The sequence below is a fragment of the Lissotriton vulgaris genome, chromosome 2_1, assembly GCF_964263255.1.
Source record: "Lissotriton vulgaris chromosome 2_1, aLisVul1.2, whole genome shotgun sequence".
Classification (NCBI taxonomy): domain Eukaryota; kingdom Metazoa; phylum Chordata; class Amphibia; order Caudata; family Salamandridae; genus Lissotriton; species Lissotriton vulgaris.
This window is the reverse complement of record NC_141687.1, coordinates 382,973,784-383,001,420: the sequence shown is the minus strand read 5'-3', so window position 1 is coordinate 383,001,420 and position 27,637 is coordinate 382,973,784. Positions and strand designations below refer to the sequence as shown.

General features: G+C 46.6%; 2 protein-coding genes across 2 annotated transcripts in view; both read right to left on the bottom strand.

Moving 5' to 3' along the window:
• RILP (Rab interacting lysosomal protein) overlaps window positions 1-16,606 on the bottom strand; it is a 117,463-nt gene extending 100,857 nt beyond the window's left edge. Inside the window, exon 1 of the mRNA XM_086955210.1 lies at window positions 16,267-16,606. Within this exon, the coding sequence (XP_086811336.1) occupies window positions 16,267-16,557 (291 nt within the window). The 5' untranslated portion in view covers window positions 16,558-16,606. The remainder of the gene's footprint in view (window positions 1-16,266) is intronic.
• A 7,844-nt stretch (window positions 16,607-24,450) lies between these two features.
• Window positions 24,451-26,379, bottom strand: LOC147730403 (uncharacterized). Its single transcript, XM_086954064.1, has one exon. It carries the CDS (start codon window positions 26,377-26,379, stop codon window positions 24,451-24,453), a length of 1,929 nt encoding a protein of 642 aa, XP_086810190.1.
• Window positions 26,380-27,637: the final 1,258 nt, after the last annotated feature.

Sequence of the window (27,637 nt, the reverse complement as noted above, 5' to 3'; positions counted from 1 at the left end):
AAGCTGCAAACGGGCTCAGCTCATGCCAGAGCACCATCTCACACGATTCCATGCACTCTGCCTTCAGGATTGTCAAGGCCTGCCATAGGAGTGACTGATAGGAATCTGTGTGTCCATTTTTAGGGTTAGATATAGGTATACTATATCTAAAGCAAAGGGTGATTACACCACCTTGCCCCAGCTGTCGTGCAGCCAGTTGTGTCAGATTTAGATGGCCATCCAGGGGTGGCATAATACATGCTTCAGCCCCTGGTAGGCCCTGGGTACACCTATGCCCTGAGTTACAGGGTCTGATAAGGTGGCCCAGTACCAATTGGAAATGTACCTAAGGTACATGGAATACATTTTAGAGAGAGAGAGCAGTAGGCCTGGGGTCCTGATTGGCAGGTCCCCAGGTCAACTAAGTCAGAAAACCAGCAAAACACCAGGAAAAAAGTTGGGGGCAACCATAGTCAGGTATCCACCTTCCTACACAACCCCCCCACCCCCCCCAAACGAAAGGAGATAAGGCTATCCTTGACCAGGTAAGCCTATATTACCTGAGTGGCCATATGAGGTGGTACATGCACTGGCATGGTTACCCCATGTATCATGGTCCACTAAGCAACCCCTCACCCTAAGGGTATCTGAGGGTCTCCACCATAGGGAATCACTACCTGTGGTGTGCTTTGGCAAAGTAAAAGGCTGGTGTGGGAATGGAGTACTGAAGTGAGACTCCACTACTGTTGGGCTCAACTTCCTCCAATCACTATCCACCATATGTGCCTTTCTTTCCAGTACTGAGTTGCTATGAGCTCTCAGGGTCAACCTCTGGCTACCTAAAGCTGGAGGCTGAGTCCCTCTGTTTGGCTTACTGGAGGGACAGGTCAGGTTTGGGGTTTTTAGGCCCCAGGTTTGGCTGTGCCCAGCAGTGCCCAGCTGTGGGAGTTCCCTAACTAAGTTTAAGGGGGATCCCTCAGGAGTGTGTTTTATTTTCACTTGGCTAGGACTACTAGCTCCAGTGATCCTAATCTGCTGATTGGGTAGTTCTTTTGGACAGGGGGCCCTTTGGGGTCCACCACTGGCCTCCCTGACCTTTACAGCCCTGGGCTGATTGAGGCAGGGTAGAGAGGTGCAGGCTACCTGCTCCAGACTGGGTCCCACCTGGGAAGGGTCCACTGCCATCAGGGGCTCTGCCAGGCTAGGCCCGACTACCTCTGGGGCAGTTCCTTCACCAGGGGTAGAGTCAGTTCCCTGAGGAGGCTGGCTCTCACCTAGTGTCTGGGAGGGGGGAAGACTTTTCTTCCTCCTCAATGCTCTCAGTTTGGGTGGAGTGATCCATTGTTTCAGGCTTCACAACCCCACTATCTGTCTGAGTAGAGGCTGAGACCATTTCAACCTTGCCAACCTTTTCAGGAGGGCACTCAGTCTGTGTTTGGGCTGTGACTGTCACAGCCCTCCTATCCTGTTCAGGAAAGTCTGTCTGAGCCTGGGCAGTGGCTACCACTGCTCTTCCAACCTTTTCAGGGAGGAATGGTGCTTGGACTGGGGCTGTAGCAATTACTGCCCCACTAACCTTTCTGGGTAGGCCTATCATCCTGGAGTGAGTTTCTTGCTCCACCTCAGCCCATGCTGAGAGTTCCAGGTCATTCCCCAGTAAGCAATCTACAGGTAGGTTATCTGTCACTGCCACTCTCATGGGCCCTGTGACACAGATTATCAAAAATTCCACCAGTCAATCCACCTATTACTTTTTACGTGCAATCTAGGTAGTGCTTGCCCTAATACACTTAGTTAAACACATTGTAGTGGGGAGCGCAAAAATTACGCTCCACTCCCGGATGCACAGTATAACAGGATATCCTGTCCTGACGTTTTATATTCATTTCTTTTTCCTTTCAAGCTTTATTCATATTTATCAACAGTACTCATTTTCTCTTCATAGTATCAATATCCATAAATGGATACTATGAAGAGAAAATGAGTACTGTTGATAAATATGGATAAAGCTTGAAAGGAAAAAGAAATGAATATAAAACGTCAGGACAGGATATCCTGTTATACTGTGCATCCAGGAGTGGAGCGTAATTTTTGCGCTCCCCACTACAATGTATCAGTATGGTTGTGGCATGAAGCACTGGCTTGAATGAAATTACAGAGATATTAGGCACCTCATAATTAATTAGTTTTCCTGCTGTGAAACAGTAGTTGTACCAGATAGGTGAACCCCAAACACGAAGATTGCACAGGTCCCGACTGAAAATGGCCATCGCACTGGATCCCTGTAATTTTTAATATGGGACTCTTGTGATGGGAACGTTGCCTGCATGGTGTACAGGTGTGACTTCTGTCCCGTGTTCCCAACTCCAAGTATATGGTATCACAGTTTTCAGATTTTTGGCTCCAGTCTCATCCTAATCTGGCATACGTACTACCTACGCCTGCCCTGGACTAATGAATGTGGCTGGACCTAGAAGCACGCACTAAGTGGACCTTCTGTAGTGACAACAGGAATATTGTCCCCATCACTGGTTCACGTGTGTAGCGCGGTGGGGGCAGCATATCCTGCTTTTACACATAAAATTTGAACTGGCAGAAACTTGTTCTGTAAAGGCAAACAGAAACCACATACCCTTTATACTAATGGTGATAAAAATGGGAGCGGCTTACTCACTTATTTTTCCAGCTCCAAGATCTCTCTGACCAAGGATGGTGCGCTCCACTGAGTACCCAGAAGACTACTGCACAAAAGGATGCCGTCTGCCGGACACACATTTCCAAAGGTGAGGGATATTACCTGGAGTCTAATATGAAGGAAGAACTGCCCGACTTGTCCCAGGAACCCAAAGAGTCCAGACGGAGCAAAGGAGAAAGCCCACCCGGCAGAAGCAGAAGGTAGCCTGAAGGGGGCTAGAAGCAGGTGATTCTGGTTCATGGGTGCATCCACTAGAAACTCACTGACTGGGTGACTGGCATGATCAAAGTTCAGAAACATGCCTGAGTGGCCTCCTGTGTCATCCTAGTTATGCGCTCATGGCCTCCCATGACACCCGAGAAAGTGTGCCCAATCGGTTGACTTGACGGAAGCCAGAATCAACATTTGTCCAGTTGCAACCCTCTCTGTCCCTGCAACGCCAGACGGCAATGAATCCCAGAGGGTTTCAAAAAGAATAGTCTGTTCTGAAGATCAAGGCCACTGCCCTGAGGTGCTTCATGCCAAACTAGCACCTGCCAACCGAGGCCCTCAAGACACCAGTGCCCAATCATACAGCTGTCAACGTGCTCCCAACAGCACATAGAAGTAACCCACCATCGCCAGAGCCCGTGTCCGCAAAGAAGATCGCTATATCACCTTTACCCAGCTGGCCCCAGCACAACTAACAGGGCACTCTCTGGGGAATTTAGGCTTGCCTAACCTTTGAGGTCCACGTGCATTGAAAGACTGCCGGAGCTCAGAAGAGGACTGATGCCAGAAGACCCACTCTCCAAAGACTCACTGCGAGGCCTGAAACCGGTCAACCTGAGCAGTTCCGACAAGCCATATTAGGCCTGCACACCATGGGAGACCCACCTGCCCATAGGATGCCTACTGACAGTCTAAACCACAATGTGGAAGGAATGGGTGACACTATATGGGGCTATTTAGCCTCCTAGAAGAGACGGTGTTCTAAGATAGGGAGGGAGCGTTGCACCCGAGCTAGAGACTACGCAAGCAGAACCCCAAGTCATAGAGGGAAACAGGGAGCCTAGTTAGGCCCCACTTTGAAATACATGAGACTCCAACCAGAGTATCAGGTATCTACAGCATCATTGCAGTGCCTAGTATTGCGCATTTAAGTAAAATAAAGTACTAGTCTTTTACAAAAGAGAAGCACTGGGCCCTTCGTGAGCTGCTGGGAGTGGTATTGAGCTGAACCCATGTGTCCCCGCCTATGTATCAATGTTTCCCAGAGCCCATGTACTCCCGCACTAACCTACCTGAGAAGCCTGTGAATACTCGTCATTGCTACCACCGAGTGAAGTTCTGAAATGGCTGTACTTGGCCCAGATTGAAGAGCCATAGTAGGACTGTCCCTGTGAAAATAAACTTAAATAACTCCTGCACCCACAGCTTTGGCCCTGTACCCCCCCGTCTCCACACTGTCCCCCGAAAAGAGACCTAGTGGATCAGTATTTTTTTTTTACTTGGCCTGTAGCGCTTCGTAGGTGGAAAAAAACACCGACAAGTTCTGCCAAGGGCCCTACTGTTTTCACTGAGTGAAGTGGTCTGCATAAAGTGTCTAATGAAGCAAAAGGAGACCTACCCGCAGAACTGAGTCTCCCCGTACATTCAAAAATACCTTTACCAGCCAGCCCCTCACCTTCTAGCCTCAACTAGGCATGCTGTTGAGCAGGGCCGGACTGGAAACTCAAAGCAGCTCTGGCAATTTTCTCGGACCAGCCTCTGGTGGAGCACTGCCTGGTCATGGGAGGCTGGAAATTCTTGATTCACACTTTTATTACTGAGGACTGAAAGCAGCTCTGCTGCAAAACCGGTCCCCATTGCTGCAAAACAGGCCCCCACCCTACTGGGGAAATGCCAGATGCCCGGTATGGCCAGGCTGGCCCGGTTGTTGAGCATGGTGTGCAGCACTTATCTCAGGTCAGAATGCGAAGGAGTCTTTTAAGCCCCACTGGGGGAGGGACGAGTATTGTGAGGGCTTTTTAACTAGTTAGGCAAATATGTTCGCTTTGCAGAATTTAAGCAACTACCATACACTTGAAGCCTGAATTTTGAGCTTCTGAACAGGACCCATTCGTCCACTTGGAACTAGCTAGGTCAGGATCACAAATCGTTGTTCCAGAAGTGAAGGACCACCTCCAATACCCTCAACCAGCAGATTTGAATACCCGGCGAACCAGGAACTTTGGACCTGGGAGGCTAATGCCTATTCCTCAGATTCTACAATGAACCAAATGTTTAGAGACCAGCTTTTGGACAGCGTGGCTTTCTAAGAGAACTGAAAAATACCTGAACAACCGTAAATGCTCAGAGAATAGTTGTTGTGCCGTCATAATGTGCTTTGACAGATTAGATTAAAGTTTATAAAGAGCTTGGTTACTCCAACAGAGAATTCCCGCGCAGAGACATCTCAGTCCTAACAGAGCCCTATCCCCGCAGAAAACCCCTAATCCCAACATAGAACGGTCTATCCACAACAGTGCTTAACACCAGTCCCCCGGTGATGAAAGAACCAAGTTTTAGGGTTTCTGCTAAACATTGCTTCAGACGGCTGCATCCTCAATTCCAAAAGCAGCTTGTTCCAAGCTTTGGCTGCTAAAAAGCTAAAGAATCTGCCTACCAAACGTAATTTTTGAACTTTAGGCACTACCAACTTAGCAGCTCCCAGGGACCAGAGATTCCAGGTAGATCTGTAGGGGGTAAAGTAAAGGGCGCAGAAACCTAGGCCCTTTCTCATTAGAAATCCTGTGGCAGAAACGGAGATTTAAAAGGGACTCTTGCCTGTACTGGTAACCAGTGTAGCTCGCTTAAGGCAGCTCCCACTGGGGTGTGCCTCGGAATGTTCAGTATCATGCGGGCCGCTGCATTTTGGACCTTCTGTAGTATATTCAAATTGCCTTTTGTAACCCCTAAATAGAGGATGTGGCAATAATCCATATGAGATGTAACCAGGGCCTGCACAATGGTCTTTTTGGCATCCAATGGTAGAATAGCTAAGATTTTGCGTAGCATTCTTAGAATGCCAAAGCATGTGCCTGCCAGAGCTGATATTTTACCTGTAAAAGATAAGAGATCGCTGTGAAATGAAGAGCAGAACACGCAGTAAGTGTCTCAAATTGTGTGAGATCTTTGGCAAATATTTTATTTTACCGTCGCCTTTTTCTTCATTCTCACATATGAGCACACTTTCAAACATGTGAGTTCAGCATTTCTGCTGTACAAAACAAAACTATTTTGTTTGATTAACAGACTAAACATTTGCTCCATGTGTAATAAGAATCTCGCACCCACAGAGGGTACGCATGATCCCTGACTTTCCTCTCAGTTTACTAATTGCATTACCATCAGGGAAGGGGCAGGGACTGTGTCTGAATTCATGTGTAAACACTCACCTTTAATAAATAGATTACTAAAGCATGATGTGGTCTTGTACTGTCATTTACTAACACTACATTTCCCAAAAATTGGCAAAAAGCTTCCCACAACCTTACTGATGAAACTATATAGTGTATAAACAATTTGTGAAAATTGGGTTTCAGAAAACATATTTATCGTTTGTACATTACCAAGTTAAGTGTTCTTATTTGTTTTTCCATTCAATTAAGATATTATTTTCATTACACAGAATTACAAAACAAATCGGCTTTCACATCTACTGAAACATATTCTGAAATGTTTGTACTGTTGATTTATTAGCTATTTAAATGTGTGTTAGGAAAAACCTGACTCCCCATAGCCTTTAACTTCACAATTCATACAGCAGATCTGACAGTTCACTTGACAAAATCCTGGAACTCTGCAGCCAGAGAAGGAAAAGTCACTGGAAACTGACTTCTGACCCTCTGTTTCAGAACACAAAGCAAAATGACAAGATAAAAAATAGATTTGAAAGGCATTTTTATTGCACTTCACTTTGACTGAACAGAACACCTGTTCTTTGTCAACTTGCCAGAATGCGGGAATATGTCCTAAATATAGCTCGACCTCATAAAATCTGACTCACCAAAGGGACTGGATTTTTTTATGCCCGTCATGTGACATACCAGTTAAAGTCCAAACCCCTCAACAAACCACATGCTTGGTTTTAAATCTTCTAAATATAAATATCTGTTTATGATACATTCATTTTCAATGTATTGGTGTACTCTGTGGGAATAATTGCTCAGACACTGGAGATTCACTGGTATCTCACCCAGCAAACATTTGCTGGTAAAAATCAATACCCTTGGTGCCCCCAAGTATAGGAGGAAGAGACTTTGTGAATTAAGTATGATGGGGAAAGCGAAACCGGCTATATTGTGCCCTTAACTACACTTGGAACTACCTATCGGATGCCTCTGCAGACCCACCATGACTCATATACTCACTTTTTCCTTACAGATATTCTGTTTGCTTTGTACATGTTCTTCTCAACTGGCGCAACTCAATCAACATTAATCTTTGGACCCTAGCAGCCTTCATCCACATTGTCCCAGCACACACTAACAAAAATCATCCTTTTGCTCCTTTATGGCTCAGGTTTTCATCTTCTTTTACCAGTAGAGGGCACTTACTGCCAAGTAAAATGAAGGTGAATAAAGCTAGCCTTCGCAAACACCTACAGTTGCTTAACCCCTGTATGACAAGGGACAAGATTTCCGGAGCATTGCAGAGGCCCCCTCACGGTCTACTGAACGATTCTAGAAATGCGAGCTGTACTCATGCTGACAGGTGTGCATTGAAAACAAATTGACTGGGGCAATCCTGAATTAGGGGTGTTCATGGACCCATCCAGCAAACTGTCCTACAGAAATTGTGCATTCTAGTGCTTCAAGGGCTAGTAAGCAGAGTGAGCATCAGCACAGCACCATCCCAGTTTGCTTCTCACCCACCAGCAGAGGCAAGATGCGGCACTTGGAAAGGAAAAGTCTGACACTGCATGTGTTTGCCATGGAAGAAGAAAACGGATTAGTTCACTCTGACACGTAACACTGGTAGTATAGATTGCTTCTCAACACTCCCAGCTTTTGTGAACTGGAGAACTTGGACACAGCCTTTACCCTCTAAGTAACCAGATTGAAAGATCACCAGAGATGAAGGGAAGGAGGACTTAACAGCTTTGCGTGGTGAATGTGTGTGTGTGTATGGGGGGAGGAGAACAGGCCAAACTGAATGGAATATTTAACAGTGAGGAACAGGTACCTAACCGTATGGAATGAGGGGCACCACACAAATAAATGGGATGAATATCTTGTCCCAGGCAGGCCAACTTGAGTGAGCTCGTACCAAACTCCTTCATTGGCAGAGTGGAAAGGAGATTCCAACAAATTAGTCAACTTGATTGAGTTCTGAGTGTCTAGTTCAATTCTTTCAAATCCCCTTCCCTGGGGATATAAACTGGTCCTGTGAGACAGGAATAGGTGCTCACCTTTCCCAATAGAATCTGTTAGTCAAGCCAGAAAAGGATTGACCAAGAATTTTTTTGTAAGTTTTAAATTCTCTACCTGCCAACCACGAGTTGGGACCTCAGCAAACAACAAGATTATGAACTAGTGAAGAAACATTTCAACCACTCACCACCAGTACAGAGATCTGGGTTGAATCAATCGTTCTTTTGCTCACTATGCAACCCAAGTTGGGGCCAGCCATGAAAGACTGTTGAGAAGCATGCATGGCTGATTGCTGTTGGAGGAAAAGGGATACAATGGCCCATGTGGCAACAGCATGCCTCATCAGCCAAAGAAACGAGGTTCAGCTACTGTTCTGATTATCACTGCTTATGGTTTGGGGTGATACTAAAGCCTGTGGTCCTATCAAGCCTAAACCAACACTACTGCTGGAGTTCAGACACTCTTCCCTACTTCTGGCATCATGCATGAGAGTAAAGGGCTGCAGACATCAACAGACTGAACAGCTTGCCCAAAATGCTCTTTCGTCCCAAAAGTGGCATGCTGTTTGTGTGATGACCAGCAACATGGGCATTCGCCACAACCCTTGCTTGACCAGGTACATAGGAAGCACATACAACTGCCTGGAGAACTTCAAACGTGCATCAAAAGGGCATGTGGCCAACGTCAGACATCACCAAAAGAAGAGTAGGATTTGTAACTTCTGGCATCATAAAACTCTTTCAATTTGCCCTGCATGTATGACACTGCATCTGTGAGACACCACTAATGTGCCTGATAAGGTGTGCATCAGTAGTTTTAATATGCATGTGAACTATAAAACTTTCCATAAAGTCACACTGCCGCCTGGACATTTCTTTATTATACCCTATTCAGGTATGATCGATACCCAAGCACTACACAATAAATAACCCTTCATGGATAAGCTTTGACTGCTCGCCATCATTACCCGATGAGTCCACACCTATAAAGAAGGTCTTAGCATTCACTGAGCTCACAGAACTACCTGGTTCCTGAGGTTCCAGGCACACCAGGAAATGTTTGTTTCAAGGACTATCCAGCTGCCACCAAGTTGTTTTGGTCAAGAAGGACTGCCTTGGCAAACCCTAGTTGCGCATCTAAAATTAAACAACTACTGTAACGACATACAAAATGCGTACCTAGCATTATATACTTTTCAATTGCAAGGTTGTGTTAGAACATTGTTTCCATTTCAGGGTACCCTCATTACAAATGTAATATGTTGAGAGCTGTGGGCTGTAGATCAACATCATAAGACAAACGATTAACCCCTTCGATGCGGCCGCGATTCCCCTGGTGTGCTGTAAACAGCACGAACAGGGGCAGGCCGTGACGAACCCCAGCCGTCATCAGCACACGAGCACCGTAGTGCATGACGGCTGGGGTTCGTCATGAGCATGGAAGGGGTTAAGGGAGACACTGAGTGCTACGGGAGCCATCTATCACCCCTGCCATAATAGGGTGGCCACATTGCTGGTATTTCACCAATATAGTCTGTATTTGAATGTCAAGGGCGTAAAAAACAAAATGGAAAATCAGGTGGAAGAAATATTTTTTACCTTTGAAATAAAAAGTTAATATATCAAATACAAGAATAAATCACTTGAAATATACGCTAATGCCCTATAAACTATACATAAATGATTTCTAAACCAAGCTAGAGGCAGACATTCCATATTTTTAAAAAAGTACCTGCTCCTGGGCCTTCAAGAATCACAAACAATGAAGAAATAGCCAGAATGTACTCCGAGTAAAGTAGCAACCCTGGGCATGAAACCTTAAGTTTCATTCACTGAAATTGGAGTTGAGAGATTCCATTGAGGTGCACTAAAACGGATCTAGGTTTGAAAGATTGCAGGAAATTATCAATCTATTGAGGCCTTCAGTTGGGGCAGGTCCTGCCAGGTCTCAGACATTAATTCTATATTCATCTCTCTAACTTTACTTGCAAAAACACTGATCGATTTCTCAACATGGATAGTAAAAAGCCTTAAGGCATTCCATCTCAGAGACCGCTAGTATTTACATTTCCTGTTTTTACTTAATCTTGTAGTCCCTGATATTGTGTTTTTTTGAAGAATCGGTGTTGCTGTAGTTTTTTTCCATCCATCCATCCCTCATCTCTGGTAAAGTGCATACTTTGAAGTGAGGTGACTTAGTTCGATTTGTGAGTGGTTGTTTCTTACAGCACATGATTGAAAGCTTCACACAGTGCCCGTTAATGCATCGCAACAGTATGTAAACCACATGCACATCTAATTCTTGGCCTCTCTGCAGATAGGGTTGCCAAATTCCCAGGAGAAAAAAAACTGCTATTTATTCACTTTTTGAGATTCGGGCATTTTACTTAACTGTAAAGACAATTTTCTGTATTTATTTTTTCAGGCCTTTCTGCCTTTGCTTACTTTAATTATCAGTCAGGGATCATTAAGGCATCTCTAGATCATCTTTAGAAGTGCTTCCCCCATATAAAAACTTTTTAAAGTATACAGTGATAAGGGGGAACAAATACTGACTTTAATTATTTAATTAATTTCTATACCATCTAAGATATTAAAATGCTGGTCATGCTGCTAAAAGAAACATACAAAAGACAGCTAGGTGATCGCCCCATGTGCACGGTGTTATGGTCACATATCTGCCAATTTAATTTTTGGGAAAGTACGAGATGTGTAGGATTTCAAAAAGGAGGTAAGGAGAAAAAGGGCTTAAGTCATAAACAAAGATTCTACATCACAAGCATTTACAATGCAACAGGTCTCGCATTAGTCAGTTAGAGTTATTGGCATTGTAAATATAATACAGCTGTATTGTTTTGTTTTCAGTTTAGAGTATTTATGTAAAAATATATAGCTGCAGTTATTGTAGAATACTAAGTATGTGTATTTTGAACTTCTGTTACGGAGCCCATTGGTCTGATCGGGTCACTTGTAGCGAGTGCCTTAGTCTTCTACTCCTTACCGAATAAAATGAATTGTGTCCCTAACCACGTTCAAAACCAAGACACCATTTTTCGCACCTTCATCCTTCTCTTTCATGTTACCATTGCCATAAAACTGCAGACACATGAAAACTGTCACTTAGCATAAAACCATTAGCATTACCAGTGCATTGCAGTGCTGCCTCGACCAGCGGCTGCGTCCAACCAAACTACAGCAGTCTCTTTTATAGAACTTCTAGCTTCCCTTGGTCCTCTTCCCAAAGTATTTACCCTGCATTCTCTTTTTTGCCACCATGACCAATCCGTTGCACATTTGTTACAACACTCCTGAGCCATTAGCTCGATACAAGACACAATAGTGCCTCTGTTTCGTTTTTAGGTCGAGCAGACCTACTCTCAATGCGTGAGCATTGAGAGTGTCTGCTTCAGACCTTTTGTGGCCCGTTATTGGGAATGTGGACACCAATCTGACACGAGCGTCTTCCTTCGCAGTTTTCACCGCGGGAGCGCGCGTCTGACCCGCGCATGCGCAGAGTACCCGCGCATGCGCAGAGTAACTCACAGCCCTTGCTCACACAGACGCAGGCAGGCAGCCCCCACCCCTCTGCATGCACGCACGCACACACAGGCGAGCGCATGCACACGCAGGAACACACATACAGGCACACAGACACTCGCTCACACACACACACCCCCCTCCCCCACAGTCACACGCACGCACACATACATACATACATACAAAGCCCGCCCGCACTCGCGCGCGCAAATGCTTCCCCCCCCCCTCCCCTCCCCCCCTGGTCAGCAACCCACTCACCGGCTTCCTTCGTGCGGCGGCTCTCCTCAGCTGCAGGGCCCGGCAGCAGGACTCTTCTTCCCTCCTTCGGCACCGGGGCGCAGGGTAGGCTCCTGCCTGCTCTGGTGCTCCAAACACGGCTCCGTCCAATCGCGGCTCTTCCGTGGGAGGCGGGGTAGGCTCCCGCCCTCCTACTTCCTGTTTCCTGTTGTCGCGCCGGCCTGCCTGACTTCCTGGTCGCAGGCCGGCAGAGTGACGGCGGTGATTTGCGGTATTTATTTATTTATGCATTTTTATATAGTGCGGACTTTACCCGAAGGCGGTATTTATGTATTTATGCATTTTTATATAGCGCGGACTTTACCCGAAGGCGGTATTTATTTATTCATGTATTTATGCATTTTTATATAGCGCGGACTTTACCCGAAGGCGTCAGAGCGCTTCACATTAGGAACAGAAATGAAACATAATGAGAAACATTACAAAAGAACAGGTTGCAAAAACATACGTTACTTACATAAGGTAATAGTGACAATTGTGAGCAAACAAAATACATGAGGTAGTAAAAACTATGAGCAACCCAAAATACAAGAGGTAGTAAAGGTAATAGTGACAATGGTGAGCAAACAAAATACTTGAGTAAAAATTGTGAGCAACCAAAATACATGAGGTAGTCAAAAGTGCACAAGAGGAAAAATTGTGAGCAACCACAATACATGAGTTAGTAAAAGAAGTCTTACTCACAAATAGCGCGAGGACGTGAATTACTTTTGGAGGTGTCTCTGGAGGAGGAGAACTTTGAGGTCCCTTTTGAAGGCCTAGGAGGACGCAGTGGTCCGGGGCTTTTTTTTGTCCTCTCGCGGTTTGTAAATACAAAACATATTGCATTACAAATGCTATAGGTATCACATTTGCGAAAGTTATAACTATTGGCATTGTAAATGACGAAGCTATTAATTTAGCTATTTAAAAAAAAAGAAACATAAATAAAAACTTTGCCATTTACAATACCAATAGCTCAAACTTTCCTAATGCGAGACCTATTGCATTGCAAATGCTTGTTCTTTTTGGTCAAGCAGAGCCTTTTTGAAAACAAACTGTATCAGGAATATATTGTTGATGTACTTTTCCTCACACATGAGCTTCCCTACGTGACTCGATGCCACAATAATTGTCGAACTGATTTGGATGCATCTTGAGCCCTAAAAAACAATGTGTAACCTTCAGTTTCCATCATTCTTAGGGCTTTATCATAGGTCTCCATGTCAAGCTCATTGGAACGTCTAATAAACTAATAAATCTTTGACTTTCTACCTCTGAACAGTGACATACAAGAATCTCTTGCCACCTCACCATGTAATGATTAAATATGTCTTGCTAGCGTCCCAGTGAAATGAGCGACACAAATCATCGCTAAACAAACGTACAGATGATTTGCATTATGACAAACAGCAGTCCTTTTAGTATTAGATAAATAACCAAACAAATTGTGATTGTTTTGTTTGTTTATACTTGTTCAAAACACACTACTGCAACAAACAAGCTTCAAGACGTACCAGTCCGGAAATCAAGTCTTTGATAAATATAAGATAGTCCTTAAATATACCAAAGGAGGAGGATAACTGTACAATTCGGAAAGTATCATACTGAAATTATCAAGAACCTAAACAAAGCCCCAAAACAGGCCCGCTAAGAGTCACAGTAAAACATAAACAAAGAATCATTTAAACTATTACGTTTAGGCAGTCTTCATAGCACTAACAGCATAAGCCTGCAGCTCAAAACTAAAAGACAAGAACTTTCTTTTGATTGAAGTATCTTTCTGTTCACCGTGGGAAAATAAAAATGAAAACCTTAAATTTACGTCGCACAGTTCTGGAGTAACAATAAACTCTGTTTTAATGTTATTGTTTATGTGTGGTAATTCCACACCAGTACTCGGCAATTATCAGTAAAACCCCAAGGAATGGAGAATAACTTTCTGGGACTGATTCTTCAACTCGGAAAACAATACGGAATTCACTTTCCTCTGAGGTTATACCACATACATTTGCCACCAGTGTTGGACCAACCTTTACATTCTTGCGTGGCCAATCACGCGCCTCTTGATCTAGCATGGACCCCGTAAGCGGAAGCAGTAAACTTTATCCTGCCCCATTTATCACCTGCCACGTCAGACGCACTCGATTAAAATGCCTTGAATCCAGCAAAGCGCACGACAGTTTATCCTTTTCATACTTCTCTTTAGATGTAAAAGCCCTGGCCAAGATCGGTTCCATTTTGATGAGAAATATAAGTGGCCAAGCCCCAGCAGTTGTCTACTCTCAACGGATGGGTGGCAAGATTCATGCATGATTTCAAAGCATGGAATGAATAAGACAAAAATGGCAAGCCTTTGGCGATGTGGCTGAATAAAAGACGGCGCAGTTAATGGGAGCACATAAAAGTCTGTCGTTTCTTTATATAAGTGTATAGCACACCTTAATAAAGTGGAAATTCCATAGGTGTCATGTCTATAGAGCAAATGGAAGATTGCCAGCCTCGGTCTTACTAAGAGGTTGTCTTCGCCATAGGTTGTCCATAAGTATATTAATATGTGAGCTGTCTTTCTGACACCTCTGCTTCTGGGGGCTCTTGAGTGTGAATTCTCTTTGGAGCACAGCTCATAAGTCAAGGAAAGCTCAAATCACTTAAAAACGTGTTTTTAAAGTTCAGCATTACACAAATCAAAAGACAAGCTAGAGAGAAAAGCTGGCCATGGACAAACGCTCTATGCCAATAGAGTTAGCAGTCGGTGTATTGAGTCACATGAAATGGGCAAGTTTTTCCTTCACTTTGCATAGATTGCAATTAACGCAAATGTAACAAGCAGCAGGGAAAGCATTCCCTTCCGCTTGAAAAACAAAGAAGCCTGTGAGTGGTGTGCACGTGCCACTGCGAGCCATGTGCTTTCAATTATCGCGCCCTTGTCTGGGCACGATAACAAAAACCACATGGCCTATTGGTGTCTTTTACACGCACCAAGCGCGTAATAGACAGCAATAGGCCATGGGTGGAGCAATGTGCCCGACTTTGGCCAATTGTGTGCAGTCTTTTATAAAAAGACGCACGCAAAGGCCAATGGGGTAGCACAAAAGGAAAAGCACACACAGAGCGTGTGCGATTTCTAAGTCAGTGCTAGAACCCTGTTTTTCAAGGACTAAAGGTCTCGCGCTGAACACACAATGCTGCGCACTGCAACACTAGGCGCGAGACCTAAAAAAGGTGAATGGACAGGAGTGTTTAAGACACTGCTTTCAGACCAAGACCCCTTCCACAGATCTTAGTTATTCTCGAACAGAAACATTTTCAATTCTAATTATTTACAACTATATCAATGCTATTCATTTGTCTCATGCAGCTGACAAGCATTGGTAAATGGAACGGGCAGTGTTTGTTTTGGGTAGATGCGCTGGCTGTTGAATGCCATGGTTGGATGCTATAATAAAAAAAACTCAGAGGCGCAGCAGTGCTGGTCAGGTGGCACGTCGCTGTGGAGACAATTTTAGTATACATCGTTTAAACCACACCCTTATGTACATAGGCCGCGCCTCTTTGGAAAGGTTTCCTTATTACACTTCATTGGTCATGTCCCCAGAGACGTTTTAAGGCATGGGCAAAGTAGGCTCTTGTGCAGGGCCCAGCATTTCAGGGGGCGCCCCTGGTAAAGCTAGCTCTGTTCTGCATAGTCTTGCCCTGTTGATCTTGAATAATTCTTTAACAAATTGTTTGAAGTTCAGTTGTCCTTTAATTTATTTTTAATGTGGGTGATGTGCGAAAGTCTATTGCAGACATTTTGTGTTTACGCTTCCTGCAACATCCCTAAAAAAGTGTTTTTTGTTGTTGTTTTTTAAGATCAAAACAGAACATGATATATGAGAAATAGGAGGGTGTCACTTTGCTGTAATATTTGTGATCCACTGCTGTTACAATATTGAAAACACACGTTACTATCCCTTAACATTAGATGTAAACTTATTTAGAATTTGGATGAGCGTGCCAGTGCACGATCAATGAATGACCTGGGCAGAGAGGGCATGCAGCTGACATTGGTTCGTAAATTCAAAGCTATTCCAAAAAGGTCCCCAAAAATACGTTAGGCCCCTAAAATCATTAAGATGCCCTGAACATCCCTTTCAAAGGCGCGCTCACATCTTTTCAGTCCGATTTAAAGAACGGAATCCGGGCATTCCGTGGCTGAAAATGTTACTTGGATCCGCCAAATAACGGTCACACAAGAGCTTTCAGGAATCATTGCATACTGTTCAAACATCACGCATTTGAACAAAATCTCTACAATGCGACACCTGCGTGTGGTTGAATTGAGATTAAGTTGTAATTCACTGCGAAGCACCCTCTCCTGCCAGTGCACCCTCCCCCTCACCTCGGCCCGCTCCTCGTCGGCCCGCAGCGTCCGCAGGGCTCGCAGCGCCTGCCGGCCCCGGCACTGCTCCTCCCCGCGCTCGGCGAAGGCCTCGAGCAACTCCAGGACCCGCACCACCTGTGGCACCAGCGCAGCCACCGAGTCCGGCCCGTGCGCTTCGTGCAGCGCCCGCAGGGAGGCGCCCAGAAGCCCGGCCATGCATAGCACGTCCGGGCGGGAGAGAAGCCCAGGGGGCCGCATCCAGAGCCCCGGGTCCAGCTGGGCTCCCGCCTCCGGCCCCTGGAGCTCCATACGTAAGAGTCACCCTCCGAAGCTCCACTATGAAAACTCTCACTGACAGAGGCGCGGCTCCGCCCACTTCCGGGACGAGGGGAGGGGGCGTTCCGTGGCCAGTGACACAAACAGCGACACACTGTCATTTAGAGTAAGGAACGCCGTGTGATCTAACCGGCGTCCGAGCTTGGAAGGTGATGAAAGTATTTCTACTGCGCAGAATGCCCTACTTCTATTACATGGCTCGACAAATAATATTGATTGAGCATTCTAATGTAAATTATTGCTCACCCCATTCTAGAAGAAATAAGCTGAGTATATATAACAGGATCACACCATGGGTCTATAGCTACGGGAGCTGTGCATGAAAGTCTAAGTGCCTGATTACAAGTATAGGCGCTATTGATCTCACCTGGTAAATCACGATAACCACAGGTACGTCATTTATCGGTTGTGTTAAATAGTACCCATTACGAATTCCTGGGGAATAATATGCGAATTTTGGTGTTTAACATAGCAGAATCTACATGATACAGTAATTACCTTATGCTTTTCCACTGCTAGATTCTGCTGAAATGTAATAGGTTGATGTATATAACGCATACGATAATTATCGGATGTATACAAATAACTTGCAAGTCAAACAGGTGCGTAAACGGGTTTACGCTCGTGTCATTAAAAAAATTACTTTTACCAGTGCTTTAAATGGCCAGTACTCGCCGGTACCAAGTACCAGCACTTTTCCTAAAACAAGGAGAGTATTGGTGGTCATGGGGCCCTGGCTTCACCCCAGCCAGGGCTCCCTTCATCAATCAACTGGTACCTCTGCAGCACCTTCAACACACACTGCACGTTGGAAGCCTGGGCTGAGCTGGCACAAGAGAAGAGCGCCAGGACAGCAGCTCTTGTCACAAGAATACAGCATGTGCTGCTCTGGAAGTTATCATAGCAGAGGGGTTAGCTTATCCTTTGATCTTTCACAATGGGGGACAGAGAGGGGGCTGTAAAATCTAATGGGCGCAGCTAGGGTGACCAACCGTCCGTAAATTTCACGGACAGTCCGTAATTTCGGCCGTCTGTCCGTTGTCCGTGAAGGATCTTTTAACAGACGCCATTTGTCCGTAATTTTAACCGGGCACCGGTCGCAGCTCCCTGAAGGCGGCGCAGCTTCCACCCACCTCCCTTCTTGACTCCGATGCTGAGGTCAGGTGTCACAGACTCCGAGGCAGCACAAAAGCTCACATACCCAGCAGCATTGGAGAGGCACAGCGGGGTGGCAACCCTCACACCTCCAGCCCTTGATGAGCTGTTAAGAGGTGCTTGAAGGTGACTGTGGGGGGGGGGGGGCGGAAGCTTCAGGAGCATCTATTCAGATGCAAACAGCCCTGAATACGCCATGTCTCCGCAATTTAGAGGGGCTTCACACATTCCATTTCTGCCCAGGGCTACTGTGACACCAGAGATAGGTCAGAAATGCGAAGGTCTGGAAGCTGGGAACACTGCTTTCTGGGCCTGAGAGCATTCCTGCAGGAATGGGTGCTCCCTGCTGCCTCGTCACTACAGGGAAAACAATAACCCTCGCATGTGCCTACTCAGTGGGTCAACCGTCTATACTTACTTGCCGGTCGGCATCTGCATACATCCTCCCTCTCCTCAAACACTCCTAACAAATAATGTCAGCCAACAATCTCAGTTCTTGGTGATGGTCATTGTTGGCCGCAGATTTATTAATATCAATAATGATTATTAATAACAATATTAATAACATATTAATAACATACTGGTTGTACAATCTTCATTTGCGAACTTTAACCATAAATCATGCACATCACATTACAGTTTATGACACCTTCCCCTGGTACAGGTGTCTGTCTCTCGTGCACCCCTCAGTTCGTAAATGGCACTTGTGTACAACCAGTTCTTAATCAGTTTCTTGGTGTTCCGGTAGTTGGTTGGCCACACCCCCTTTTTGGGTGTCATGGAGGGGAGCTTCTTTGCCTGGAGTTAGGTCCCCAGCTCCCTACCATTTGCGCCCTGCCGTCCGGCCGGGTCTGGGCCGCGAGTGCCGTCTCCGTCTTTTCCTCCCCTCCTTTGTGCGGCCACGTCACCCTGCCGTGCGGCATTGAAAAGTGAGTGGCCCTCCTCCTACACACCGCCCACCGGTGTGTTTGGTTAGCCAACGATTGTAGGATTTCCGCCAACGCCTTCCCCACTGTCCAGCACTGCGACTCTGCTGTTCCTCAGGTGTGGGTGGGTGGGCTTCAAACGATGTCGTTGTCGCGCCGCTCTCCCAGCTCCTTCGAAGACGTTGTGCTTCTGGTTGGGGAGCGGCGGTGTTTAAATCCCCTTGAGCCCCCTACGGGCTTCAGGTGAACCCCCTTTGATTGGGGGGTTCAAAGGTAGCAAGGTTGGCCATTGGTCGCCCCCCATGGGCGCCAAGGTCACAAGGTCACTTCCTGTCGGGGTGGCTGGTGCGCACCCCGTTTCCGCTGGTCCTGGCCGCTTCGGGGCGCCCAGGACCAGTTCCATCTCCCCCTGTTGGCACTACGTGGGTTATGGCGCCGGCCCTTGAGCCTCCCCCACCCTGCGGGTGGGTGCGGCGGCCTCTGCAAAAGTCATGGTAGAAACCAAAAGCCTCGCATTTCATGATTTAAATGAAATCATGAAATGCGCGGTCTTTCGTTTCTACCATGACTCCCTCCATATACAACAGAAACACACACTCACATCTCTGTGGAGGGCTTTAAGTAGGATGAAAAAAACTGGGTGTGGTGGGGGTTCTCGTTGAGGGGGGCTGATGTATAATGAGCGTGGCTTAACACTTTTAAGATAGAAGAAATCTGTACTTAGCATAGTATGCTGCCCGACTGCTCCGAAGAGATCGTGAACAGCTGCAGGTCATTAGTTGCAGGTAAGGGAAGGCATTGCTAAGCACCCAACTTTAAAATAATCCATGTGAGAGGGTTACCCCGGAACACTGGGAGCACGTGGGAAGGGAAATATTCACCCTGCTTGTTCATCACAATAGTACTTCCGTGAAAGGCTGCTTCACATTCGAGTCGAGACTCTGAATCGCACTTCATTCATTGGCCATTCAAGGGTGCTTATGTAAAAAACGGTAATGTCTTTAATTATAAAAGGCTGACAGATAGCTTTATTGCTGCCCTGCTGTTATAGTTATATGGGGTATGTACGAATGCGGAGCATGTGTTTGTTTCAAAAAGACAATGGTGTAATGCAAGTTGTACCTACCCGCCAAGCCCCAAGATTGTGAAGAGAGTCACCTGAGCATCCCATATCTGACAGATATTTACTGGCTTTCGGCTGAATAAGGGCCCCTCTGATTGATTAGGGGGCACCTGTGGGCCTAAAGAACACCTTTACCCCTGAAAGAAGACCGTAGGTTAATAGACTCGTTTTGGTTTTATACGTGATGTGTTTTGCGAAATCACATGTGTCTCGCTGCCACTGATCGCTTTAGAAACTCCCCAAGACAATCAATCTCTCCAAAACCTGTGTACAGATTGACTCAACATCCGGTGAATTCACCCTTGGGGCCTTTCATTTCTACCATGCGCCCATGCAACATACACACACAGCGTGTGTTTCTGTTGTATATGGAGGCATGGCAGACACCAAAGGCAGCGCATTTCATGATTTAAATGAAATCATGAAATGTGCAGCCTTTAGTTTTTATCATTGCTCCCTCCATATACAAAAGAAACACGCCCACACTTCTATGTGTGCGGAGCTTTAAGTAAAATGAAAAAACTGGGGGGGTCTCTAGTACGGGTGGCCAATGTAATTATGAGTGTTGCTTAACACTGTTAAGCTAAAAATCTGTACTGCCCCACTGGTATTGTGCTTCATGTGTCATTGCCTCTCCAGATAAATAATACGAGACACACTTATAGGGCCTGTTTCCGTTGGTTGGGTGTGCTTGGCTTGGGGGTCATTTTGCAAGCAGACCATTTAGAGGATTGGGCTACTTTTTGATCTGTTTCTAATGTTTTCTTCATATTTGTGCTTTACCATGCTATATTTGGATCCCCGTTTTTCTCCAGTTTGCAGTAAAAATGTGGTGTATAAGCCACCATTTGAATCAATTTTTTAAAAAAAAATTCTTGCGCACCCTCCTTTTGTGTTTCGGGTTTGCTCGCTTCGCTCGCTTGCTCGTTATATTAGGGTACAACATTTTTCGCCCCACTACTTTCAAAATCCACAAGCCGCCCCTGGCCCTACCCCACCCTGGAAGAGACCAAGATGATACTAGAATACTGCATGCCCACCCCTGTGCCCACCCTGGTGGATCATGTTCCCCCTCCTGTGATGGCGCCTGTCGTCTCCCCCCCCCCAGTGATGGCTCCTGTCGTCCCGTCCACCGGCCTGTGATGGCTCCTGTCCCCCCCCTGTGGTGGATCCTGTCTCTGCCCTGGGTGGCTTCTGTCCCAGTCCTGGAATGGCTCCTGCAGCGAGGGTGAAGTTTTTGACGGGCCTCTTCTCAAAAAGGGTCAGCTCAAATTAATATGAAAAGGTGGGCGAGTGATCAAGTGAAAGGATGGCTGGATGCATTAGTGAAAGGGTGAATGGATGAATGAAAGATTGAATACATGGATAATGAGAGGATGGATAGATGAGTGAGTGGAAGGATGGAAGAGAGAAAAGGTAAATAGCTGGATGTATGGGTGGAAGGGTAGCTGGATGGGTAAAAGGGTGGATGGATGAGTGAAAGGATGGATGAGTGAAAAGGTGAATGATTGAGTGAGTGGGTGGATTGATGAACTGATAAGTGCAAGGGTGAATGGATGGACAGATGAGCGAAAGGGTGGATGTAAGGATGGATGAGTGAGAGTGAAAAGGAAGTTAGATGGCCAAAAGGATGAATAGATGAGTGAAAGGATAAATGGATGAGAGAAAGGATGGATGAGTGATAGGGTCAATGGATGGATTCATGAGTGGATGAGTAGATGGGTGGATGAATGGAAGGAAGGATTGCTATGAGAAAGGGTTGATGGAGAGAGAAAGGGAGGATGGATGACTGAAAGGGTGGAAGGATGAGTGACTGGGTGGATGCATAGTAAGTGAAAGGATGGCTGGATGGGTGAAAGGGTAAATGGCTGGATGGATGAGTGAATGAATGGATGGATGGGTAGAAGAGTGGATGGATGAGTGTACAGATGGATAGGTTGAAAGGGTGGATGGATGGATAATGGATGGACGAGTGAAAGGATGAATGAAGGGATGGATGAGTGAAATGATAGATGGAAGGATACATGATGGATAGGTTTGCAAATGGTTTAATATGTTTGGATATGGTTGGGCTTACTTATATACTATTGCGCGACCTCTGATGTGTCTGTAAAACTTATCCAATTGTCCTGAAGTTTTGTCCTGAATTTTGACCTCCTGTCCTGAATTTGTGTCCTGAATTTTGACCCTTTGTCCTGAATTTTTACACTCACCGTCCTGAATTTGCACCAATGCCAGTTGGTCACCCTAGGCGCAGCAGTGGGACGCACTCACTCTTCAGGACAGACTATGCCGTGGACAGATCAAAAGAACGTTTGATATTGCTTTCACCTTCTCTAACCATCGCTACACAACCGAATTGCTTGTTTGCATATGTAAATAATAAGGGATATAGTTACCAAACTCGCTGATCCCTAGTTTATCGTCTTTGGGCGGAAGACTGTAAGTCTAGTGAGAAATAAGATATGCTCTTTGAACACAGATGCATGCAGCCAGTGCTAAGCCACCCGAGCTTAAATGCTGCATGGATGTACAGGGAAGGAATTCTTATCAAAAGCCAATAAAAGTGTTGCATGGCTAGGTATGTGTGTGTTAATCACACTCATGGTTTCAATTTACTGCACACTGTGATCGAATGCTAAAAGCAGGAAAACAGAACATTTTCATTTATTTTGTGCTCCCAGGTGGTCGTATGTACAAGTTATTTTTGTATAGGCACAGTAAACATATTTAATTGCCAATAAGCCCCATTTCCTCACCGGGTCTTGATGCCAATGGTCATATTTCGATTCAGGAAGACCATCTTGCCATTTGTAACATGTCTTGAAAACCTGTTCCTTTTCTGTTTTATTTCATTGACAATTGCAAAATTCAAGAATGCATTTGACATTTAGTAAGTTTATGATGCATATAATATAAATTATTAGCTGAATTAACACACATGGGATCATGGTGTGTATTTTTATTGTCTTTTTGATCGTGGCCATGAATCTTTCGATGGTGCCATTCCATTCGCCTGTGGCCAAAGAGGTGTAATCTTCCTGTGATTGAAATCCAGGTGTTTTGCAAACGCACTGAACTCGTGCCCATTGAACGGAGGTCCATTGTCCGTTTTCACCTCTCTGGGGACACCCCATGTTGCAAACACTTCATCCAGCACCTTGAGAGTGCTAGAGGCGCTTGTGGATGGCACAAATTGCGCGATGGGATATCGTGAGTATTCATCGATTATGGCTACCACGTATTTGCCAGAGGATAGTGGTCTGTAGAAATCCATGGCGAGTTCTTGCCATACTCCGCTGGGTAGGGTGGTCATTTGCAATGGGGCCGGTGGGTCACCTTTGTTGGTCAGCTGGCACAGATGGCAATCCTTCAGGGTGGACTCTACCATTTGGTCGAGGAGGGGAAACCACACGCGTTCCCTGAGGGCTCGCTTTGTTGATACTATTCCTCGATGGCCTTCATGTGCAAGGTCGATGACGCCTTGCCGTAGTTGATTGGGGACCACGATCCGTTGACCTCATAGTATTATTCCATCTGTGGTAGCAGACAGTTCGTCACAGACGTGTCGGAATGCTTGCATCTCCTGCTTGACAGCCGGGTCATTGTCTTCTTCTTGAGGATCATGTCTCCACCGGTTGGTTTGGATCCTGCGGAGTACTTTCTGCAAGATAACATCTTGCGCAGTGACTTCTCGGATAACTTCCATGGGAATGGCAGGTGGCAGTGCTTGGTCGGCCACGAAGTGGATGTACTCCTCGGCAATGGAAGGGTTGGAGTCCGATGATGCATGAGGATGACGGGACATATAGTCAGCCGGGTTCTCTGCCTTCCCGGGTTTGTGGACAATGGTAAAAGTATATTCCTGAAGTCTCAGGCCCCACCTCTCGATCCTCGGAGGCATCTTGGATCTGGGGTTGCCGTAGATGGTGACTAGCGCCTGATGATCGGTGATCAAAGTAAAGTGCTAGCCGTAGATAAAAACATGAAAATGTTCACATGCCCAAACCACCGCAAGACTCTCTTTCTCAGGTTGTGAGTATGCCCTTTCAGGATCGGACAAACTGCGACTGGCATAGGCAACGATGCGCCTCTGGTCAGAGTCATTGTCATATTGTGCTAAGATAGCCCCCAGCCCCACAGGGCTGGCATCCACAGTGATTTCAGTCTTCCATCTAGGATTGAAGTACGAGAGGTTGTCAGCAGACTCTACTGCACGCTTGATCTCTCTGAACGCCTGTTCACACTGGGGCGTCCAGTCAAATGGTTGGCCTTGTTTGGTGAGGGTGCGAAGAGGATGGCTGATGGTCGCATAATCCCTGATGTAACGGGTACAGTAGCTGGCCATCCCCAGGAATGATCTCAGTTCACTGACATCCTGAGGGCTCTTGGTGTTGTTCAGAGTTGCTATCTTGTCCGGATCAGGTTTCATCCCTGCGCCCGAGAAAATGTGGCCAAAGAATTTTAAAGTGGACTGGTAGAACTCACACTTATCTTTGTTTAATGTCAGGTTCACACCTAGCAGGGCCTGGCAGACGCGATCGAGTGCTATGTCGTGTTCACGAACATCCGAGCCATACACAAGGATGTTGTCGCTGTAATTTAGAGTGTTAGGAATATGTTGAATGATTTGCCGAATTGCCTCTTGAAAAATTGCGCGGCTTATGAGACACCAAAACTCAGTCTCTTGTATCTGAAGAGTCCCAAGTGGGTCGCAAATGTTGTAATGTAACGGGACTTGACGTCTAACTCCAGCTGGTGATAGCCTTTGTTTAAATCCAGCTTCGAGAACACCCTCGCCCCTTTCAAAGCAGAGATCATGTCGCTTAGATGCGGCCCAGGATGGCGTTCCCTTTCTATTGCAGTGTTGAGTAATTGCATGTCAACACACAGTCTCACCTTGCTAGTGGTGCCTTTCTTAGGTACGATGACCACTGGCGATACCCATGGGGTTGGACCATCCGTCCGTTCAATGATGTCTGCTGATAGGAGGTCATGAAGTTCGTCCTCAACAGCCTTTTGGAGATGGAATGGTACACGTCTAGGGTGCTGTGCCACGGGCCTGATTTGTTCATTGATGTGTAGATGTATTTGGCATCCCTTCATTTTCCCTAATCCTTGAAACAGTCTGGAAAACCTGCTGACGATGTCCTGGTCATCACTGACCTTAAAGAGGATTTCAACGAGACGGAGACGCTCTGCAGTTGGTAGGCTGAGTAGACAGTCAGCCTCTGGGCCCTTGATGACATGTATGACCGCCGGTATGGTGATGGTGTCGTGTTTGAGTGTTGTTGGGAATTTTCCCAGGCATTGAAGTGGCTTCTTGGACATCCAAGTGAAAACTCGGACTGGTGCATAAGTTAGTGGAGGCTTAGGGCTCATCCTCTCATATTCTGTGATTGGGATATAGTTCAGCAAAGCCCCGCTATCCAGCACAAATTTAGTGTCATGGTTCCCTACTTTTATATCCAAGCGTGGATATTTCTTGAGTTGGCCGGGATCTGCGATCATGTTCACGTACTCAACTGTATATTCAGAGTCTCGGGATGATGATCTGGAGTCCCGAGATGGTGACCTACGCTCCCATCGAGATCTGCGCGACTCTCGGCTGGAGTGTGACGAGCCTGAGGATACTGTAGTCTTTCTGTGAACAGCTCTTATGTGATGTTTTCTGGTGTCGGAGCGAGACGACCTCGTTGTTTCGCTTCGCCTCTCTTTGTGATAGTCCCTGCACATCGCCTCAAAGTGGTTCGTCCGCCCACATTTCCTACATTTCTGACCCATGGCAGGGCAGGCATCTACATGAGGATAGTCATATCCACAACTGTAGCATCTTTTCGTCCTTTCTGGTCTCCTTTCTCTCCGCCCAGGTTCTCGCCTCCTATGCTCTGGATGTCTTTGATGAGACGACTGTCGTGGCCTCCATTGCTTGTCTTTCGAGCTTCTTCGACTGCTGCCTTTGGCTTGGACGCGACGCGCTTGTTCATGGCTTACATTGCGCCCTGTTTCAATGTTAGTGGCATGTTCCTTGGCCTGATCATAGACGCGAGTCATTTCTTCAATGTCGTCTAGTTCATGGGGTTTTCTTAACAGCCGCCTCCTGAGGGTTTCTGAGTGACATCCATCTATGATTTGTGACTTTATGGTGGCATCTGTTGAAAAGGTGTCAAATTCACAGTGTCTTGAAAGCCGCCGCAGTCGGGTGATGAATACGCTCATCGCCTCGTCCTTTCCTTGGCGCGCTTGATGAAACGCATGACGTTCATAGTCCAAATTTCTTTTATGGAGGAATTTTTTATTCAGCGCTTCACGTACTTTGTCATAGGTTCCAGCATCTGCAGGGGGAAGATCCTTGATTATTTTGCTTATCTCTTGACCTGCCAGATTGTGGAGGGCGATCAATTTCTCTTTATCAACAGTCACTTTGGATCCCTCAATGTAGTCTTCGAAATCTTCAAGCCACTCTTGCCACTTGGGGCCCATGCCCCCTCCTGTGGTCAGTGTTAAAGGTTCCGGGGCCCGCAGGTGCGACACTCCTGCAATGATGGGCTTGACTTCGTTTCGCTGTGGGGATGTCTCTGGGGTCACCATCTTGGTGACGCGTGCTTCCCACCTTTTCTGCCTCTGATTGGCCTGTCGCCGCTCGTTCGCAGGTGCCTGGGTTGGTTAATTGCGGTCGTTTTTTTTTCAATGTTCATTTAACTTTGCTCGTGCTTGTTTATTCTTGGTTACTTGTGTTGTCTCACACTTGCTATGTTTCTTTGTAGCTCGTGCGTGTCATTTCTCGCTGGCCACTCACTATGCCTGACCTTAAGATGGCCGCCTCACAATGACCAAGGAGTCTGTCCATAAGGCTGCCTAACTTCAAGATGGCCGCCGTTGCTAGCTGCACACAAGGCTTTCTTTCTGCTCATTCACACCACAGCTGCTTCAATCGGGACTCACCGGCCATCGATTTCAGGAAGAGGCAACACTTCTCCTGGCCTCCACACTCTGTGTCTCTGCTGCTGCGCTCAGGTGAGGTTGGGGTGGGCTCCCACCTTGCTTCTCGTCGTATCGCGCTCACTCGGCGTCACCTGGCCAACCCTCACGCATCAGGCGTGAGCTCGCGAGGTCGCGCGCCACTCAAGCTCCGCTTGGACCACACTCGCTGGCAGGGGTCCGCCGGCCTTCCGTGAGCGACGCTGGCCACCAGGACAGTTCCGGATGACTTTGGGTGGCAGGCAGGGTCAGAGTGGGCTCCTGACTTCTGCTCTTTCAATGCGTGCCAATGTACACGCATCAGGCGTGAGTCGCGGTTTTGGCGTGAATGGTTCTCCTTCGCTCGAGCGTGTCAGCGCTCGTTGTTTCAGCCCCTCTTGGCTCCCGCACAGTCGCCGGACTGGGGAACAGGGTCACCTGCTGCTGGCCTCTCACTTCAGGCGGCAGCTCCGCTTTTCGCAGCAGCGTTCTTCTTCGTGGACGCTGTTCGGGACAGGGCGCTTCTGCAGGGTTCCGTGGGCAGTGGGAATGCCGATCCCACCCTCGTCGCCAGTTGTCGTATCTTGGTAATAACCACAGACAAGTATAAGTATATTTATGTAGGAGCTTTATTGAACGCCTCCTTTCATGTCCCTGTCCCTACTCTAACTAACCCCATCCTGTCCACGCTCCTCCTCTTCCCTTCCACCCCAGCTGGCTCCACCCACCCATCTACTAGACCGCTGACCACATAACATCCATGTCAGCCCAGTAGATACCTTTTTAGGTCGAGTCTGGGCAGCGTATGCGCTACTCTGCGAGGCATGCTGTATTCAGGTATGGACTTGAAGCTCCGCCCATTTTTTCAATTGGCTCCTTTTACTGTTGT

What these genes read in the sequence shown, in the direction of transcription:
- LOC147730403 (XM_086954064.1), bottom strand. Translation starts at nt 26,379, where the DNA reads ATGGTGACCCCAGAGACATCCCCACAGCGAAACGAAGTCAAGCCCATC.